Genomic DNA, 19,758 nt, shown 5'->3' with positions numbered 1-19,758 from the left:
AAACAAGAACTCCAGTACAGAATGTACACAACAGATACAAGAATTTTTTATTGCAAAATTATACAGACACTCACATACCACACTGGAACAGAAAAAGGAACAGAAAGACCAGAACTAGGATGTTTTGCCTGGACAAATATCATCAACCGATAAATTGATACTGTGCATCACACTTTGAAGACCAAGTCAGGAGTACCTTTTTAAAAAAATTTCTGTCCAAAAGCCCAAGAATTCCCAAGGGATTGAAGATTCCTCAGGTACTGCTTAGATGGATAGGAGGTGTCTTTTTCACATGGTAGGTTAATACCCTTAATCCTTCTCTCTCTCTCTTTCTCTACATCTCTCTGTTGCTTTCTTCTCTGTTCCCATAGAAGTGCCTCCATTCAGCCCAATCACCCACTAAGAGTTAGAATGACACAGATATTTATAGTGGATGATATTGAGTATCATTCATGGATGCTCACACTTGACAAGCTTCCACGTACCTCCGGATCATAAAGTGAAACCTGCAGCTTTATTATAAACCAACAACCATTAAATAACACAATTCTTACGGTGGAACAAAGATCATTTTAAGAATAAGCTTACACAAGTTTCTGGAGCTTGACACTTTTCTCATGCTCCTCCATTTTCAGTTTTTCAAAATCGGAGTTTAATTTCTCCTGCTCCAATACAAGCTTTTGGTTCAAACTGTTGAGTGTGAAACATCAAAACAGAAATATTTTAGCTTTAACAGAGATTGTGACTACTTAGGTAAATGCACTCATGCATTAAAAATGGAAAAATGATCAATAATTAACAGTCAACCCACACAATATCTTCTCAAGGCGACAGCAGTTAGCCAGACAATTCCTTTGCTATTATAGCATTTGATTCTACATCCTTTTTCTAACCAATTGAAATTTCCTACATCCTACCAACTGAATCAAAATTAAATCAGCACAATTAGTGCTTACATTCTTAAATACAGAGTAAAATATACAGAAATACAGACACATAATTACTGTGTTTACTGCCTCACAGCAAGTGTGCTCAGTAGTGTTTCATTCCTCAGTGTATAATTTCAACTTTGCACTACGAACCATTGTCTTTCACTGTGCTAGTAAGGTAATTACTTTGTATATACAATTAGCACCATCGTAATTTACTGTATAATTTGATCATTTCTATGATTTAAATGTAAACATGAAAGAATAAATGTTATAGTTTCAACCTAAAAACTTTACATTACTGCAGCCTTAACAATTTTCTTTCCTAAGTCATTTTAGTATTGAAATAGATCAAGGTTCCATAACTGCATGAATTAAAAAAACCTAGTGACAGTTATCCTGGTACTATCGTTCATTATAACACTGTGCAACTAGTAAAAGTACCCTAAAAATGAAGCTCATAACCCACTAGGAAGATGGATGAGAATTCAACTCCTTTCCAAAACCTACTGTATAATCTTAGCTGGTATGAGAGGTGTACTGTCAAGGTGGAGTGGCCTTTAGGATGAGATGTTAATTTTTTGCTGTCAGAATGACCTCAGAGCCCTATAAAACTTAGCGGGTCAGCCCCGATTCTGAGATTTTCAATCTCATTTCTGAGTTGTCCAACTTTCAGGAGTGCCCCCGAAAAATGTGGGCTGGTTCAAGTCATCTTGACTTTACTGGCTTTATTGCAGAAATATAGACATTTCTCAGACCATAACAATTTTCATGATGTAGGGCCAGTTTTAAAAAGTGTTTTGAAAGATAAGTTCAAAGGTCCCCCTCATGCCAGTTATCCCCCTCCAACCATTCCCATGACCGCATCGGGCTCCCCTTCTCATGCTAAGCCACTTCTGTGCCCAATGGTTCTACACACTTATAGTGTACCAATCTCATTATAATTATAATCGGATGTGTATTTTTTAAAATTCATTGCATTCCATCCTACTAAAACATTCTAATATAACCCAATAAGACTGTTAATTATTTTTAACTATCAACCACAGAAATCGTAAGCACTTGAAACTCTTACCCAATAAATAAATGTACCTTGTGAACCTGATCGCACAATTCACAGCACTGGAACTGTCAATCAAGCAAGGACTCAAGTTTTCAACAGAGATATATATGCCTGGGCTCTGAGCCAAACCTCATTATGTATGCTTGGTTGACAGGTATTTTTGGTTTTACTGCTTTTGGTAACAACTAGGATTGGCAGTCAGCTCCCATCAGCAAAACTTCTGCCCTGCTGGGGGTGGTTTGATTGTATGGAACAGCTGATAATAGCCAGTTAGTGGCTGAGGGTACTTAATCATTTTGAATAACCTCCATGAGTGCCACATGGCTCCTATCAACTTGCCAACAAATGGAGGCGAACTCCCATCATTAGCGTTTAATCCTGGGTGATGCCACAATCAGAAAAGCACTGAAAAAATTTGACACAGTATAGGTTTATAGTTAAACTAAAAGCTAAAAAATCCAGAGAACAAAGAAATACACAATAAGTCAATTAAAGGCAGCAAGTGGTAGATGGTTGTCAAAACTGAAAATGGGCAGTTTGAGGGAAATATCCCCAACTTGCATCAAATGCCCCTGCCAACTGCTTGGACAAAGGGCAAGGTAGTGTATGGATTGCCCATCTTGGACAGGTAGGATACTTTAATATAATGTTTCAATCACAGTAAGGTGTGCACACAATTTCTTTTAAAAATTGCCAGAGTGACTTCACAGGACACTGCCAGGAAGACTGCAGCAGCTGGTTGCAGACGGTCAAATGCATTTTGCCTGAGGTAGACCCACATTGTCATAAAGGTGAGAGTTGAAATTTAAGTATTTTGTGCGTGCTGCAAGTGGGTTGTAAGTAAGCAATGAATGGAGCTGAAGCAGGAATTATGCAAATTTATAATTCAACCAGCAAGTAATTGCAGAGAATTCAACTTCGACAGTCAAAACAAAAATCTAATTGAATGCCAGGATTTGAAACCAGTTCAACTAAAGTCACATTAAGGTTTTTATCATGTCACAATACATTTGAAAAAGTGTTCAGTTTTTTATACTACTAAAAAAAAGGTACATTGTTATTGGAAAGGGTACAGAGAAGAACAATAAGCCCAATTCCAAGAGTAAAAGGTGACTGTGAAGAGTCCAAAGATGTGCAAGTTAGGTGGATCGGCCATGCTAAATTGCCCATAGTGTTCAGGGGTGTGTGCGTTTTAGGGGGATGGGTCTGGGTGGGATGCTTCAAGGGGCGGTGTGGACTTGTTGGGGCAAAGGGCCTGTTTCCACACTGTAGGGAATCTAATCTAATCTAAACAGATCAAAGAAGAGGGTGGCACGGTGGTTCAGTGGTTAGCACTGCAGCCTCACAGCACCAGGGACCCAGGTTCGATTCCAGCCTCAGGCAACTGTCTGTGTGGAGTTTGCACATTCTCCCTGTGTCTGCATGGGGTTCCTCCAGATGCTCTGGTTTCCTCCCACAGTCCAAAGATGTGCAGGCTAAGTGGATTGGCCATGCTAAATTGCCCGCAGTGTTCAGGGGTGTGTGGGTTACAGGGGAATGGGTCTGGGTGAGATATATCAAGGGGCAGTGTGGACTTGTTGGGCCGAAGAACCTGTTTCCACACTGTAGGGAATCTAATCTAAGATCAAGTTTTAACTATTGGAATGGAGAGGTGCCAGATTGGAGGGGCATGATTTGTGGAGAAAGTTGATTAAAAAAAGAAGCATACCATGAATGGTAATTAAGTATAAAGAATGAGGTAATGCAACTTGGAGGAAGTGAAGGAATTAGATTATGTACTGAATGGAAAGGGTGGTTGGTGGAACAAAAACCTAAGGGTAAAACACATTATCGTTCAAATGCAAACACTAACATATGAATACAGGGCCAAAACGTAACATTAAATTTTTACAAGGCAATCTTCAGGTCACAAGTACAGTGGGCAAAATGTTTGTACTCTATTATCAAAAGAATACTTTAGCTACAACCAGCATGCTATGTAGATTCACTAAGTTGACACTGGGGATGAAGAACTACAATTGCAAACTGTGACTCTAACTGATGGCATTATTCCGTGGAATGGAGAAGGCACTGCCTTGGAGAAATGCAGCTTAACACATTTAGAATCAAATAGTAATTTTACGCATTAAGTAGGAAAAAGCTATTTTTCCTGGCAAATAATGTCATTTTGTTACTTGCAAGAAAGACTTTGCATTCATTTTGACATTCTTGAGATGCTCCAATATCATGAGCAACCAAATAATTCCTTTTGCAGTAACTGTTAGTGTAAAAGCAAACAAGGCTAGCCAGTTCGTACTTGGCAATGTTCCACAAACAGCTGAATTAAAAAGCAGATAACCTGTTTAATTATGCTAGTTTAGGATATATGCTGAGCTGTTCGGGGAAAGACTTCTCTAAACTTTGAGTAGTGTCATGGGACCTTTTACCGTGATCTGGACTGGTAGTTTCTGAGAAAAACTGTGCAACACATGAACAGTAATGCAGTGAAGTGTCAGCACAGATTATGTACTATAAACCCTGAACGTAGAGTGAAACCTGCAAGTTTTGGATTTAGATAAGAAAGTGCTTCCAATCTCCTGTCTACATTTCTTAGGTAAAGGAGATGCTTGCTAAAAGTGTGAAGAAAAAACAAGTAATAGCTGAACTAGAACCATTGCATTTTTCAAGGAAGGGTAGATAATCATTTAAAGGTGAAGAATTTACAGGGGTCTGGGAGACAGTAGGGCAGAGAATTATCTTATTTATTCTTTTCTGCATTAAAAAGTCTATCAATAAATATCTTCAAAATAAGCCATGAGAATGCCCGTAAACGGATACCAGGAAAATTGTACTTCTTCTATTCATATCAAGTTTCTTTACAGTCCATCTTTAATTGCCTTTGAGGGAGTAATGATAAGCAATGTGCCCCTGAAGCTGCGTACCAATGCACATGTTCCTGCAGGGCAGGCCCTTTCAGGTGTCTCAGAAACTTGTAATCTCTACAGCGTGGAAGCAGGCCTTTTGGTCCATTGCATCCACACTTACCCCCACTCCCCCCTCCCCACCCTATCCCTATAACCTTGCATTTCCCACAGCTAATTCACCTGACCTTCACATCCCTCGATGCTATGGGCACTTTACCATGGCCGATCTACCTAAATTGCACAGTGGGAGGAAACGTACCCGGAGAAAACCCAAAGAGAACAGGGGGAATATACAAACTCCACACAGTCGGCGCGGCTGAAATGGTACCCGGATCCCTGGCACTGTTGGTCAACAGTGCTGCCCACTGGGCCATTATTCTGCCGGAGTGGGGTCTGTGGGTAGGAGGGGGTGCATGGTTGCATCATGGTGAGCGGGACATCTTTTCAAAATCTTTTAAAGGGTTTGCACACTTCAACAAATCAGCCGCTCACTATAAGAAGCATTTAAACTGTGTGCCACAGCGAGGCTGTCCACTCATAGTGAACCACCTTCTGAAAAACAACCAAGTGGCTTTCTAAGCCACAGGTAGGAGTCTGCCATGTTGCTGATGTGGACGTGGATGTGGAGTTGTAGGTAGGCCAGGTTGGGTAAAGATGGCAGATTTTCTACCCAAAACAAAATTAGTGAACCACTTGTGCTTTTACGATAATCTGATGTTTTATGGTTACCATTCACATTTATTGAATTAATTGAACTTAAGTTCCCCAACTGCAATGGTGGGATTTGAACCGCTATCTTCAAATCATTAGCCCAGGTCTCTGGAATTACCATTCGAGTAATATAACCACAATGCTATCATACCCCCAGCTGATGAGTACATAATAACAGGCAAACGCAGAACTTTATTTGGTGATAATTATTTGTAATATCTGCCAAACAAAGTAGTAGATGTAGTAACATGGGTGCTGTTCAAAATATTATTTAATGCTCTAATGTGATGGATAGATCCATAGAGGGAGGAACTATCATGGATTAAGTGACCTTTTCTCAGTCCTAATTTCTCCTAGGTTCACTAATCTTCTTACTTGATTCATGAGATTATCTCAATTCACTACCAGTCATTTCCATGAACACAACAAAAATGTTAGCTTCTAGATGTGTAGGGATAGATTGGGGAAGCTGGGTTGTCCTCACTAGAGAAGAAAAGCCGAAGAGATTTGATAGCATATGCATTTTAATATTCATATTTAAAATATTCCTTTATTGGTCTGCATTCTTAGGTTCTGACCAATACTTACTCCCTTAGCTCATCAATGATTTTTTGTTTCTCATCAATTTCATTCCTCAGGCGAGCCAGTTGTTTCTGATGGGCTTCTCTGTGGTTCTCCATTTGCTCTTCCAGAGTTTTCTATGTGAAGACACCAAAGGAGTGAAGAGTTGTTAAATTCCTGCTGCCTTTCCATGTTAAGACTCATTCCTCCACACATACACAATAACATCTGAAACACGACCTGCCCTGCCAAAGGTCCTGCAAAGTACCATCCTCCACCTCCTCATTCTGCAAGCATCTTGCATGCAGAGATTTGCAATCATTGATCTGAAAGTAATGGTTTAACTCTTGAACTTTTAGAGACAAGGGGATTGTACTGGAGTGTCAATTCATCACCCGTTCACCAAACATGTTCAATTCTCAACTATGTTCATCCAAGGGGTTCAGATGTATTTTGTGATTGAAATATCACGGGAACATTTACACGGCAGTGTGAAAATTTTTGACATATAAAATCCTTTTTTCCTAAGTTGTGAGCACAAAGCAGCTCTTTTCTCACACGTGCAAGAGTCCCATTTGGAATCATAAAATAATAAAGTTGAGACCCATCTGTCCATTGATTCCACACCGCCAAAAATATATTACTACCTACACTTGTCCCACCTTCCTGCATTAGGTCCGGAGCCTTGAATGTTACAACACTTCCAGTGCTTATCCAGGTAGGCTTTAACAGTTGTGAATTTTCCCGCCTCAACTAACCTCCCAGGCAGTGCATTCCAGATTTCCACCATCATCCAGGTTAAAAAAAAGGTTTTCGTGAAATCCCCTCTGAACATCCTGCCTTTCACTTTAAAACTATCTCATGTCATTGATCTATGACTGTGGGGGACAGCTGCTTTCTGTTCTATTTCTAGAATCTCATTAGCTCTACAAAACCCTGGTGAGACCACACTTGGAATATTGTGTCAGTTCTGGTCGCCCCATTATAGGAAAGATGTGGAGGTTTTGGAGAGGGTGCAAAGGAGGTTTACCAGAATGCTGCCTGGACTGGAGGGCTTGTCTTACGAGGAGAGGTTGACTGAGCTCGGACTTTTCTCTCTGGAGAGAAGGAGGAAGAGAGGTGACCTGATCGAGGTGTACAAGGTAATGAGAGGCATGGATTGAGTCGATAGCCAGAGACTTATCCCCAGGGCAGAATTGACTGCCACGAGGGGTCATAGTTTTAACGTGTTAGGAGGAAGGTATAGAGGAGATGTCAGAGGGAGGTTCTTCACCCAGAGAGTTGCAAGCGCATGGAATAGTTTACCAGTGCTAGTTGTGGAAGCGGAGTCATTAGTGACATTTAAACGACTGCTGGACATGCACATGGACAGCAGTGAATTGAGGGGAATGTAGGTTAGGTTATTTCATTTTTGGATTAGGATTATTCCACGGCACAACATCGTGGACCGAAGGGCCTGTACTGTGCTGTACTTTTCTATGTGCTATGTTATATGTTCTAATCTTGTCCCTGCCCCCTCATAATCTTATACACCTCTATCAGGTCTCCCTTCAACTATCTCTACTCCAAAGAAAACAATCCCATCTTATGCAGCCTCTCTTCAAAGCTGAAATACTCCAACCCAGGCAACATCCAAGTGAATCCCCTTTGAACTCCCTCCAGTGCTGCGGTGCAGTGACCAGAAATACATGCAGTACTCCAGCCGAAACAAAGTTCTCTACAGTTAAAACATGTTCTCTCTGCTCTAATATCTATGCCATGGCTGATAAAGGCAAGCATACCATATGCCTTCTTAATTACCCTATTAACACGTCCTGCCATCTTCAGGAATCTGTGGACAAGTACCCAAGATCTCTTTGTTCCTCTGAGTTCCTAGTGTCCTTCCTTTAGTTTATAACAGCAAATACTGTTAAAACAATGAAAGCTCCAGTTTGGGAGAACTATAAACTGCAAAGACAGTGTAGAACCTTAAAAGAAACACCAACAAATCTGTGAAGTGAGCAATTAGCTGGCAGATGCAGAGAAGTATGAAGTAAAGCATTTTGGTACAAAGACCATCAAGAGACAATTTAAAATAAAAAGTATTACTCTAACGGGTGTGCAGGACAGAGAGACCTAGGTGCATATACACATAAATCATTAAAGGTAACCGGACTGGCAGAGAAAACTATCAACAAAGCATACAGTATTGAAGGCTCTATTAATAGGGGCATACACTACAAAAACAGGGATGTTATACTGTAGTTATACAGAACAGAGATAAGGCCTCAGCTGGAGTACTGCGTACAGTCCTTGACTCCACACTAGAGGAAGGATGAGAATGCATTACAGAAGAGTGCTGAAGAAGTTTAAAATGTAAAGCAAAACATCTAGGAGAAGTGTTGAAAGTACCATGTTGAGGTGACAGACAGAAAGATAGACAACTTATAGTTAACCAAATAAAGGCTAGATATCTCAGAGATGAAAATCTGAAACAATGATAGAGAATGCTGGACAAGCTCAGCAGATCTGGCACCATCTGTAGAGACAGAAACAGAGGTGACATTTGAAGTCCAGTATGACTCTTCTTCAGATCTTAACAGTTAAGTGGAATCATGGCATCATTTCACAAGTCTTCAACGTGTGGTACATTTGGGTGAGATATCAATAGCAACTCCAGGTTCCAATTAGCTCTGTGTGGGGACAACAGGGGATCCCCATCAGGTCAAAGTTGCCAGGTACATGGTCCAAGATCAAGTGAGGCCTGGCCAGGTCGATTGTTCAAATTTTGTTTTGGGATGGGTCCCACAAGATAGTTTGACCATTCCCTTCACTGCCCTGGCCTTTCTTCCCAGCTTCACAAAAAGAATATCCTCCATCAGGAATAACCCCACCCTTGGTTTCTGGAACAGTTTCCTTGAATTCCTGACAATTGTCTCCTGCTGCCCGAATTTATACTCCAGGCAGTAGCTTCTCACTGGCCTGCCAGCTATTTCTAGCAGGAAGAAGGACATGGGTAAGACCCAGCCATTAGAATAAGCCAAGCCTGTCTGCTACCAAACCTTGGTCAGACTCACTCTCTCCTGGACATAAGTGTCCAGGATTCAGAATAAAACATATACAAGCGTGATATTCCAATTTTGCTTTTAAGGTATAGGGGTGGGCATGTTACATGAAGACTAATATGCCAACCACTCCACCAGAACATGAGTCACAAAACATGCACATTAATGCATGTCATCCATATAATTACCTTCATATCATTGGCATCCTGAAGCATGGTCTGATGCTCCTTTTCTTTGTCTTGGAAGGTCACTTCATGCATCTTCTCTGTTAAGCAATTTCAAGAGAGAAATAGTTGCATATATACATTAGCAGCTTCCAAGCACCGCATATGAAACCTTTTTAAATTAACAGTGCGAACACGTGAGCTTCAATCATTTTCCACCTGAGATTACAAAGTTTGAAGCGTTTTTTTTAGAAAATATAGACCCGATGCTTGTTTGTTATGCTGAATATTCATAGCTACCGAGACATTTGCAAAGTTGTCACAGTACGAGTAATGGGTCAGTCTGACTGAAGAATGTGGAGCCATAGATATGTAGCAAAGTAACAGAAGCATCAATGAATATGGATTGAAAGGTCTTAATATTTAATGCTATGGGCCAAGTGCTGGAAAATGGGATTGATGTAGATAGGTCACCATGGACTTCATGATCTGAAAGGCTACTTCTGTGCATGAATAATTACAGATATCAGTTAAAAATACCCATTCTCATACATCCGAAATAATCACTTAATCCACAACATTACACAAATGTTTTTTCTTTCTAATTCTGATGCAAATTTAAGCATTTTTGAAAACTTCCAGCCCCTTTCAGTAAATGTTGGAGCACTTCAAAATTATTTGTACAGACATATGCAAAGTTTGAGCTGTAGAGTGCTCAGAGCAGCATCCTGAATTTATGACCAGTCACACAAAGACATCTAAATTATTCAAGCTTCAGGTCAATGTGTACCTTGGGCACGGAGTTTTGCTATCTCTTCATCAAGTGCATCGTGAGATTCCTCCAGCTGCCTTCTTTTCTGCTCCACATTCTGCATGTAATCTGTCAGCGATTTTATTTTGGCTTCATGCTTGCAAAAGATGAAAAGCACAAAAAGTGGATGTAAAAGTGTTCATTACACAAACCACCAGTGTGTTTCAAGCCATTAAGAAATGTTCTGATCCTAAATTGAAACCCACATGTAACCTGGATCTTGGACAAAACTCAGTGTCAGAACTCCCTCAGTAGAGATGGGTCTCTTCCTAACTGTGTTGCTGATGTCATAATGCTCACTGGCTTGGTCACAGTCTAACAATTCACTGTTAAGGCAGGCAGGCGATGTATGGGAGCATTTACAATTTTTGTATCTACTGCACAATAGCAGAACTGTTGAAATTTTATCATCCATTTAGCAATAACTTGATACATCATAAATTAGGACATGCACAATCACAATTTTGCAAACAATACAATCATGGCTTCTCCATTTATTATTGAGAAACCACCTTTTTCATCCAAGAAATACAGTCCCACTGTTACAAAGATAATAATCTTTGCAAACAGAATGTAATGTGTAACAGAATGTCATTTACATTACATGCTGCTGACCACCCACACCACTACATTCTTCTATCGAGCTTCATTTCCAAAGCAAGACACTAATTGGTAGCCAAGCCTGTAGTGTATGGGAGCAGTGGGGAGGGGAGCATTAAGAGAAAAAAGACACTCCCAAGAGAAAAGAAAGTCTCTTGTACGGCCATAAGCTATTGGAAATGGCACATAGCAGAGTTAGAACATGACATTATTGATGTGGGAGGTCCTGTGATAGAATCCCAGCCTCTGGGCTAGAAGCTTCTGGTTCAACTCCCATGCCAGGATCATTCATGATGCAACTCAAGTGGCTCATAATGATCCTAAAAATTCTTCTAACACCTCCTCATTATTTCCCAAAGGAGAAAGAGATGTGTGTATTTAAGACAGGCTTTAAAAAAAACTCGAGGTAGAGATTTGTAAATCCCCAGGCTCAGTGAATGGTGTTTGCACTCAGATACCATCAACATATTACTAGACATCATGCAGAGTCTGATTTCAAAATGTTGCCCAACATATGTTTCATTAACTTGTGAGATGCGGGCATTGCTGGCTAACCAGTGTTTCTCGCCCATCCCTAGTTGCCCTTGAGAAGGTGGTGGTGAGCTGCCTCTTGAACCGCTGTAGTCTACATGCTGTGGGTTGGTCCACAATGCCTCTATGGAAGGAATTCCAGGATAACGCTAAATTATGTAACTGCAGCGAATCTGTTAAACTTTTGCCATTTCTTTTGTAACTTACTACATATCAGGCTAAGCACGTTCGCATTGCGGGCAAGGAAAGGGAGCAGGGGCGAAGTGGGGCAGGTGACAGTGCAAGGACAAAGATAAAAGGAAAGTGGAAGGAGTTACAGGGGAAGGCAACAGCAATGTGGGAGGTGAAAAATCCCAGAGGAGGAAGAAAGAGTGGACAGGATAGTGAGGAAGAGTGATGGGAGGGGAACGAGTGAGGTAGGAGACTCACTGCAGTACCAGCTGCTAGTTGAAACCTTCATAATATATTCAGCAGAGGAAATGGATGCGAAAAAATCATGAATATTTAAGTTGGATCAACCACACTTAGCTTGAAAAGGCAACTGAAATTCTAATTAAAATTTCAATGCAAAAAGATCCATTAATCATCTGTTACATGACAAGCATTCCTTCATTATGATGCACAATTTGTGGAGACAGAAAACATGCACACACTCACACAAACATCAATTACATTAGGTACACTAACATTCCCATCACCGAGCTCTAATTTGGCAGTCACCGTTTGCTGAAGTCTGGCTCTGAGAATCCTGCAGATGGAAGGCCCATTTTGGCAATGCAGGAATAAATTAAAAATATTTTACAAACTGTAACATAGTGGAAGCTAAACAAGCATGATCATGTGAGAGCTATATCAAAGTTTTGAGAGGCACGTGAGAAAACATCAGCCTGTTCATGTGTAGCAGTGGGGCATCATGTGAAACACCAGGCAGTGCAGAGGCAGAAATGTCAATTGACTAGTTTGTCGACAACTCCTCAGTGTTCTAAAGTATTGCATCATAGACTGCTAGTTTACAGATCCAACATTTTTATTGTGCCAACTCCCGAAGCCAAGTGATTTGTTTTATTTTAGGAGTCAGCGGAACTGGCAAAGAACAGCAGATGTTTATGACAGAAGAAAGGAGTAAATCGCTCCCCGCCGATTCTCGTACATATCTCAACAATCCTCCAAGCAGAATTGTCATGAAGCCCGTCAGCATAACACAGACAATACTTGGCTGGCATCTAGCACGAACATAAACTTCCTTCTTCTCATTGTGAAGAACCTACTGGAAACCCATTTAAAAGCAGAGCCCATTTGTACTGAACTCTTCCAAACATCATCAAGAGAAGATCTGATCCTGGTTGTACACAAACAAATTAAAATAAAAACCCTGGTGACTAAGAATGATGATCATGATATCAGGACTGAACTTTGATTTAAAGAATATGTGTTTCACAGCCACCAGCAACCTCGAGGTGCTTTACAGCCAACAAAGTCCTTCGGAAATGCAAGCACTATGACTGAGTTTGCGCTTATCAAAGTGTCAGTGTCCGGTAAACACAGGCTACTTTGCTGCTTACAACGGGCAGTCTACAGTCAATAGAAAATTTGCCAGTGCTAAAAGGTATTTTTTGGAGAATTGGTCACTTCAATCACGCATGCTCACAATTCCTCAAAAGTATATCAAATTGTTGATTATAATTCAATGTTTTTAATCAGTCTGGATTGTAGACAGGAGATAGAAGTACTGCATAATTAATTATGCAGCACATGACTCATGGCACCCATGCAAGACACTATAAACAGTGAAAAACATTCTAAATCTTTCAGGCCTCCTCACCAAATATTCAGGTCATTAAAAGTGATATCCATTTCTTTTTATTGCCAACTGTGGTAGGACCTTATCTCAGGGAGAAATGTGGGAACATTTATCAGATAAAGACATCAGGCTCCTCCTGTGCAACTTACTGGATCTTCCTTACCATTGAAATGGTGGATGATCTGCTCTTACCTGATATAGACCACTACCAGCACAGAACTTTACAGCAGATGTGTTTAAGATGTACACACAGGATTAAAACACAGCATATAATTTTCAGGAGCTGCTTGGCTTCCATCATTCTCCATAGACTATCAAATCAAGCAGCTTATTTTACCTTGCTATTTATCCTGGCAGCATCAGTAACATGAGAATCAGGTCCTATTTTCTCTGTGAGCTTCCATTTCCCATACCTGAGACACTAAGAGCTGACATGCTGCTAGCTCGCGCTCATTTTCATTCATTTTTCTGTTGCAGTCCAGCTGTGTGCTCTCCAGCTGTTTGGCACGTTTCACCAGGGTCTTGACCTCAGACTTCATCTTGCTCACGTACAGACGAGCAACTGTGAACTCTTCTTCCAGCACGCCATTCATTTCTGCCATCTGGAAGAGACAGAAGTTGTGGTCAGAGTATGAGCATCAAAAATATGACAACGCTTAGAACGTTCCTGCCTCTAAAATCATCAGGATAGGGAAATAACCCCAACCTTTCATCTTAGCATGTTTCAACAGGAAATACCACAACCAGAATGTGATATAAATGGTAGCTTACTTAGAAAACACACGGACACATGTGGTGCTTTACTGAACCCAAAGCCCAGAAGGTTTCAAATTAAACTAAGGGGAGGAGATGGCCTAGTGGTATTATCGTTGGACTGTTAATCCAGAGACCCAATTAATGTTCTGGGAACCCAGGTTCAAATCTCCACCATGGCAGATGGTGGAATCTGAATCCATTAAATATCTGGAATCATGAGTCTGACAATACCAACAGTTGGAACAGCCCATCTGGTTCACTGATGCCCTTAGGGAAGGAAGCTGCCATTCTTACCTGGTCTAGCCTACACGTGACTCTAGAACCACAGCAATGTGGCTGATTCTTAACTACCCCCTAGAATGGGCAAAAAATTCTAGCTCAGTGGCACCCTTAGCCCAAGAATGAATGAACAAAAAATACAATCCTTAGCCTCTGCTCATTGACACATCTCAGGGCAGTACAATACCCCTAAAGTAGGGGTATTTCTGAGGAAGGGTCAGTGAGCCCGAAGCAGTATCTCTGACTTCTCTCCACAGATGCTGCCAGACCTGCTGAGCTTTTCCAGCAATTTCTGTTTTTGGTTCTGATTTACAGCATTTGCAGTTCTTCTGGTTTTATCCCCTAGAGTCCGGCCTGTAGAAGGGGAAGGGGAAGGGAGAGGAAAAAGTGGGAGGAAGAGTAACGAGAAAAGACGGGGGAAAAAGACAAAAGCAAAGGGAAAAGAAGACAATGTGGAGTAAGCAAGGGCTGTAGTCCAGTGTTTGCACATCTGCCCAGAATAAGGGTTGGCTCAGGTCTCTCTAGTAACACTCACTGGCTAGCAGTCCAAATGAAAAGTAGGTGTGTTCTGTCTTGCTGTTGAAGACTGGTGGATGTTTGGAATGTTACACAAAGAGCTGCCATTTGCACACAGCAGAGCAGGGGAACAGATCCTTATTTTCGAAAAGTGCATTTACTTGTTTAGCCTCAATTGTTAGGTTGCATGAGAGCTGTTTTCACGAAAGCTATACCCTGATCTTCATGCATTTATTCACTCCAACAATTTATGCACCATTGGAGATAATGGGAACTGCAGATGCTGGAGAATCCAAGGTAATAAAATGTGAGGCTGGATGAACACAGCAGGCCAAGCAGCATCTCAGGAGCACAAAAGCTGACGTTTCCGGCCTAGACCCTTCATCAGAGAGGGGGATGGGGTGAGGGTTCTGGAATAAATAGGGAGAGAGGGGGAGGCGGACCAAAGATGGAGAGTAAAGAAGATAGGTGGAGAGAGTATAGGTGGGGACGGAGGGAGGGGACAGGTCAGTCCGGGGAAGACGGACAGGTCAAGGAGGTGGGATGAGGTTAGTAGGTAGGAGATGGGGGTGTGGCTTTGGGTGGGAGGAAGGGATGGGTGAGAGAAAGAACATGTTAGGGAGGCAGAGACAGGTTGGACTGGTTTTGAGATGCAGTGGGTGGAGGGGAAGAGCTGGGCTGGTTGTGTGGTGCAGTGGGGGGAAGGGACGAACTGGGCTGGTTTAGGGATGCGGTGGGGGAAGGGGAGATTTTGAAGCTCGAGAAGTCCACATTGATACCATTAGGCTGCAGGGTTCTCAAGCGGAATATGAGTTGCTATTCCTGCAACCTTCGGGTGGCATCATTGTGGCACTGCAGGAGGCCCATGATGGACATGTCATCTAAAGAATGGGAGGGGGAGTGGAAATGGTTTGCGACTGGGAGGTGCAGTTGTTTGTTGCGAACCGAGCGGAGGTGTTCTGCAAAGCAGTCCCCAAGCCTCCGCTTGGTTTCCCCAGTGTAGAGGAAGCCACACCGGGTACAGTGGATGCAGTATACCACATTGGCAGATGTGCAGGTGAACGTCTGCTTAATGTGGAATGTCATCTTGGGGCCTGGGATAGGGGTGAGGGAGGAGGTGTGGGGGCAAGTGTAGCATTTCCTGAGGTTGCAGGGGAAGGTGCCGGGTGTGGTGGGGTTGGAGGGCAGTGTGGAGCGAACAAGGGAGTCACGGAGAGAGTGGTCTCTCCGGAAAGCAGACAGGGGTGGGGATGGAAAAATGTCTTGGGTGGTGGGGTCGGATTGTAGATGGCGGAGGTGTCGGAGGATGATGCGTTGTATCCGGTGGTTGGTGGGGTGATGTGTGAGAACGAGGGGTATCCTCTTTGGGCGGTTGTGGCGGGGGCGGGGTGTGAGGGATGTGTTGCGGGAAATGCGGGAGACGCGGTCAAGGGCGTTCTCGATCACTGTGGGGGGAAAGTTGCAGTCCTTGAAGAACTTGGACATCTGGGATGTGCGGGAGTGGAATGTCTTATCGTGGGAGCAGATTCAAAGCTTTATTCAGTCCATAACTTTGAGCTCAAGAAATGCAATATTTAAATAAAATACCTAATCTCAAATATGAAAAAAAGTCTTTGAAACTGTATGGGACAGCTCGAACTGTTGCTAACCACTTATTCATTTGTCAGTATGTTCATTTTAAAAACAGACCAAATTTATAGCTGGTTAAGTAAGAAGATTGCTAATTAACCTTAACCCCATGTTATCACTCAACGATTAAATGCATGGTTTGTTCTCATTCCATATCGGGTCAAGAGAGACTTCATCTTCAAAGATAGCTTAAACTAATCCTTTAAGTTCATCACAAAAGGAAGATTTGTTTTAAAAATATCAGAGTCAAATCTGAGTACAACAAATGTGTGGGAACCAGCAGAACGATTTTGTTGCAGAAGATTAAGAGATGAAAATAATGTGCAGTTTTAATTCTCCAGCAATTAAGAGATTCCTAGGCCAAAGGGTCCATACTAAATAGGACCCTTTGTGTCTTATCACTTAAAAAAATGAATTCTGTGTATGTGGAAAATTTCCTGTGCCTATCTAGAAGAAAATGCAACATAAGCCTTAGTACTGTCCAAGTGCAGCCAGCAGAGGGAGCCAAAACGCTACAGTTAGAAACAGGGCAAAAAACCGAAAGAACTGCGGATGCTGTAAGTCAGAAACAAAAACATAAGTTAAAATAAAGAGTTAATGTTTCGGGTCCAGCGTTCTTTCCTCAGAACAGTTCCTGAAACGTTAACTGTTTTTTTTCTCCACAGATGCTGCCAGACCTGCTGAGCTTTTCCAGTAACTTTGTTTTTGTTGGAGAAACAGAGAAAGTAGGTGTAGGAGTAGGCTAACAAAGTGTGAAGCTGGATGAACACAGCAGGCCAAGCAGCATCTCAGGAGCACAAAAGCTGACCTAGTTGGCCCATTGAGCCTGCACTGCTATTTCATACAATCATGGCCGATCATGCATTCTCAGTATCCCATTCCCACCCCCTCTCCATACCCCTTGATCCCTTTGGCCGTAACAGCCACATCCAGCTCCCTCTTGACCATACCTAATGAACTGGCCCCAAGAAAATTCCACAGGTTCACAGCTCACCGAGTGAAGAAATTCTTCCTCATCTCAGTCCTGAATAGCTTACTTCTTATTCTTACACTGTGGCCACTTGTTCTGGACTTCCCCAACATTGGGAACATTCTTCCTTCATCCAGCCTTTCCAGTCCCATCAGGATTTTATATGTTTCTAATTCTTCTAAATCCCCTCTTTCTTCTAAATTCTAGTAAATACATTAGCTCCCTTCACTACCTGCTGCACCTGCACACCAATCTTCAGTAACTGTTCCACCATGACATGCAGGTTATTTAATACAGGTTTCAAACTAACTTGTATCTTGAAATGGTCACAGGTATTCAATGACAATACATATGCATTATTATTAAAATACAGAAGAGATGGGAAAAATGATCATTTGCCGTCATTTATAGATACGTAACTCAATTCAGCTCCTTTGTGAGTCCCATCAGTATCAGTGAAAATCTGGTAAGTGGAGAGGAAAGCTAACCCTGTTTAAGTGCAGATCTCCAGTCCTTTTGGAAACAGAGAGTCCGATTTCAACATTCTCATTTTATCTTCAACAATAATGGAAACTGAGAGTAAAAGCACTATTGATAAGGAATTTCTTTCCATTCATGGAAAAAAATGTAACTTTCAAATAATGCACTGTCTATCCACATGGAGCATCCTAAACCCTAACAAACCCTCCCCTGCATAGGTTGGGTTAAATACAGGGGAATGTTGTTGGCACTCTGATGGAAAAATAGCTTGAGATCAACTTTAGACAAGCTGGCATGAGCTTGATATGCTGAATGGCCTACTCCGATGTTCCACTGTATACTACAGCGCTGTACAGCGTGTACGTCTGCAGGGAGGTGAGACGTTGCCCAACCCGTGATGTTACATTCTATTGCATTCCTGTCTCCTCTTTAGGGTTCAAAGTTTGAGCTGGTGATTTGTAAAGTGCCATTCTTAGCTCTTCATACATTTTTAAACTTTGCGACTTAGATTTTACTAAAAGAGTATGAATGAAGACATCGCCCAGATCTTCACTTATTCCTTGGTTCAAATGCACAAGTTTTTCTATTTAAATAGTTATTCATACACTGTATTACTCAGCCCAGCACACCAATCTGAAGTGAAAATTTAAATTAAGCAGCTGTTAGAAGTATCAAAACTGACTGCAGGTGTCGAACAGAGCAGTTCAAACTGGCTTTGACAAAGGAAAGTCACCAACTGTTGTTGGCAACAGCTTCTGCTCACTGAATAGGAACAGGATCAATTACATCTTTTAAAGGGTTCAGACCTACAAGAAACCATCCGATCACTGGAACAGAGTCCAGGCAGCTCTGAACCATTAGAGCAATTTCGAACTGGTCTTTAGGTTCACCTGGGCAGCTCTCAGTGCGCACGGATTGGCCCGGAATGGCCTGGAACAACCAGAGATGGTTCAGGATATTCCTTGGGGGACATGTGAGGCAGGAGAGGGCCCTTTGTGCCTCTCCTTCCTTCCTTCCTCCACACAGACGTTCTAAATTTGGTGAGAGTGGCACGGTGCAGCCGACATGAAGGCCACCATAGCCAGCAGCAACATCAATGGCAGCAGGAAACCACCTGGCTCCTGCAGTGGCAAGGACGGGTCTACATGCGCTACCTTGCCAGTAATTCTGGCAGGATGGCTATCTTGATAGTCCAACAGTTTCAGCCAGAGATCTTGGGGGTCAAGGAGCCGGTGCCAGGCCATTTGCTTCACCTGACAGTCCGGATAGGATGCACTGCACTTCACTTTCAGGGGGAGGCGGTGACCTAGTGGTATTACTGCTGAACTATTGTTCCAGAGATCCAGGTGATGTTCCGGGGACCCAGGTTCGAATCCTGTCATGGTAAATGGTGAAATTTCAATTCCATAAAAATCTGGAATCAAGGGTGCAATGATGACCGTGAATCCGTTGCCAACTGTCAGGGAAACTCATCTGGTTCACTTAGGGAAGGAAACTGCCATCCTGACCTGGTCTGGCCCACATGTGACTCCAGACCCACAGCAATGTGGTTGACTCTGAACTGCTTGCTGGGCAGTTACAGACGGGCAATAAATGCTGCCTCGTCAGTGACAACCTCATCCTGTGAATGAACAAAGGGACTTTGTGAACGTATACGCCCTTCTGGTCAGGTCGAGGCAAATGCGCTTCTTTGAAGAAATGTTTGCTCACCTTGCCTCCATTGACAAAAGCCACTGCATCATTCTCAGGGGGGAACTTAACTGCACCCTCGAGGACTGGGACCCTGACCGCACCCAGTCTGGTTTGGTGTCAGGGACGAGGTTGAGGGAGTTGGTAAAGTCCTTTGACCTGGCGGATGTCTGGTGAAGTCTCCATCCTGACTCCATCACCTTCACCTTTGTGAGGCCTGGAATTGGAGTGTTAGGGTCAACCATGTGTATGTTTCACAGGCGTATGCCTCCTGCATTCCAGTGGCCTCCATGCAGCAGATGCCATGCACAGATCATCACC

At 42.4% G+C, this 19,758-nt stretch overlaps 1 protein-coding gene across 2 annotated transcripts in view; it reads right to left on the bottom strand.

Moving 5' to 3' along the window:
* LOC125454109 (kinesin heavy chain) overlaps positions 1-19,758 on the bottom strand; it is a 190,265-nt gene that overhangs the window by 38,282 nt on the left and 132,225 nt on the right. For both annotated transcript variants that reach the window (XR_009445962.1, XM_059647460.1), the window contains exons 16-20: positions 13,532-13,720; positions 10,166-10,283; positions 9,400-9,476; positions 6,195-6,304; positions 589-690 (exon numbers count right to left, since the gene is read on the bottom strand). Coding sequence is in view for 1 of the 2 variants with exons in the window: in XM_059647460.1 (XP_059503443.1) it covers positions 589-690; positions 6,195-6,304; positions 9,400-9,476; positions 10,166-10,283; positions 13,532-13,720 (596 nt within the window). In the remaining variant the exon portion in view is untranslated. The remainder of the gene's footprint in view (positions 1-588; positions 691-6,194; positions 6,305-9,399; positions 9,477-10,165; positions 10,284-13,531; positions 13,721-19,758) is intronic.

The sequence above is a fragment of the Stegostoma tigrinum genome, chromosome 7 (assembly GCF_030684315.1).
Source record: "Stegostoma tigrinum isolate sSteTig4 chromosome 7, sSteTig4.hap1, whole genome shotgun sequence".
NCBI classification, from domain to species: domain Eukaryota; kingdom Metazoa; phylum Chordata; class Chondrichthyes; order Orectolobiformes; family Stegostomatidae; genus Stegostoma; species Stegostoma tigrinum.
This window is presented reverse-complemented; position numbering and strand designations above follow the sequence as displayed.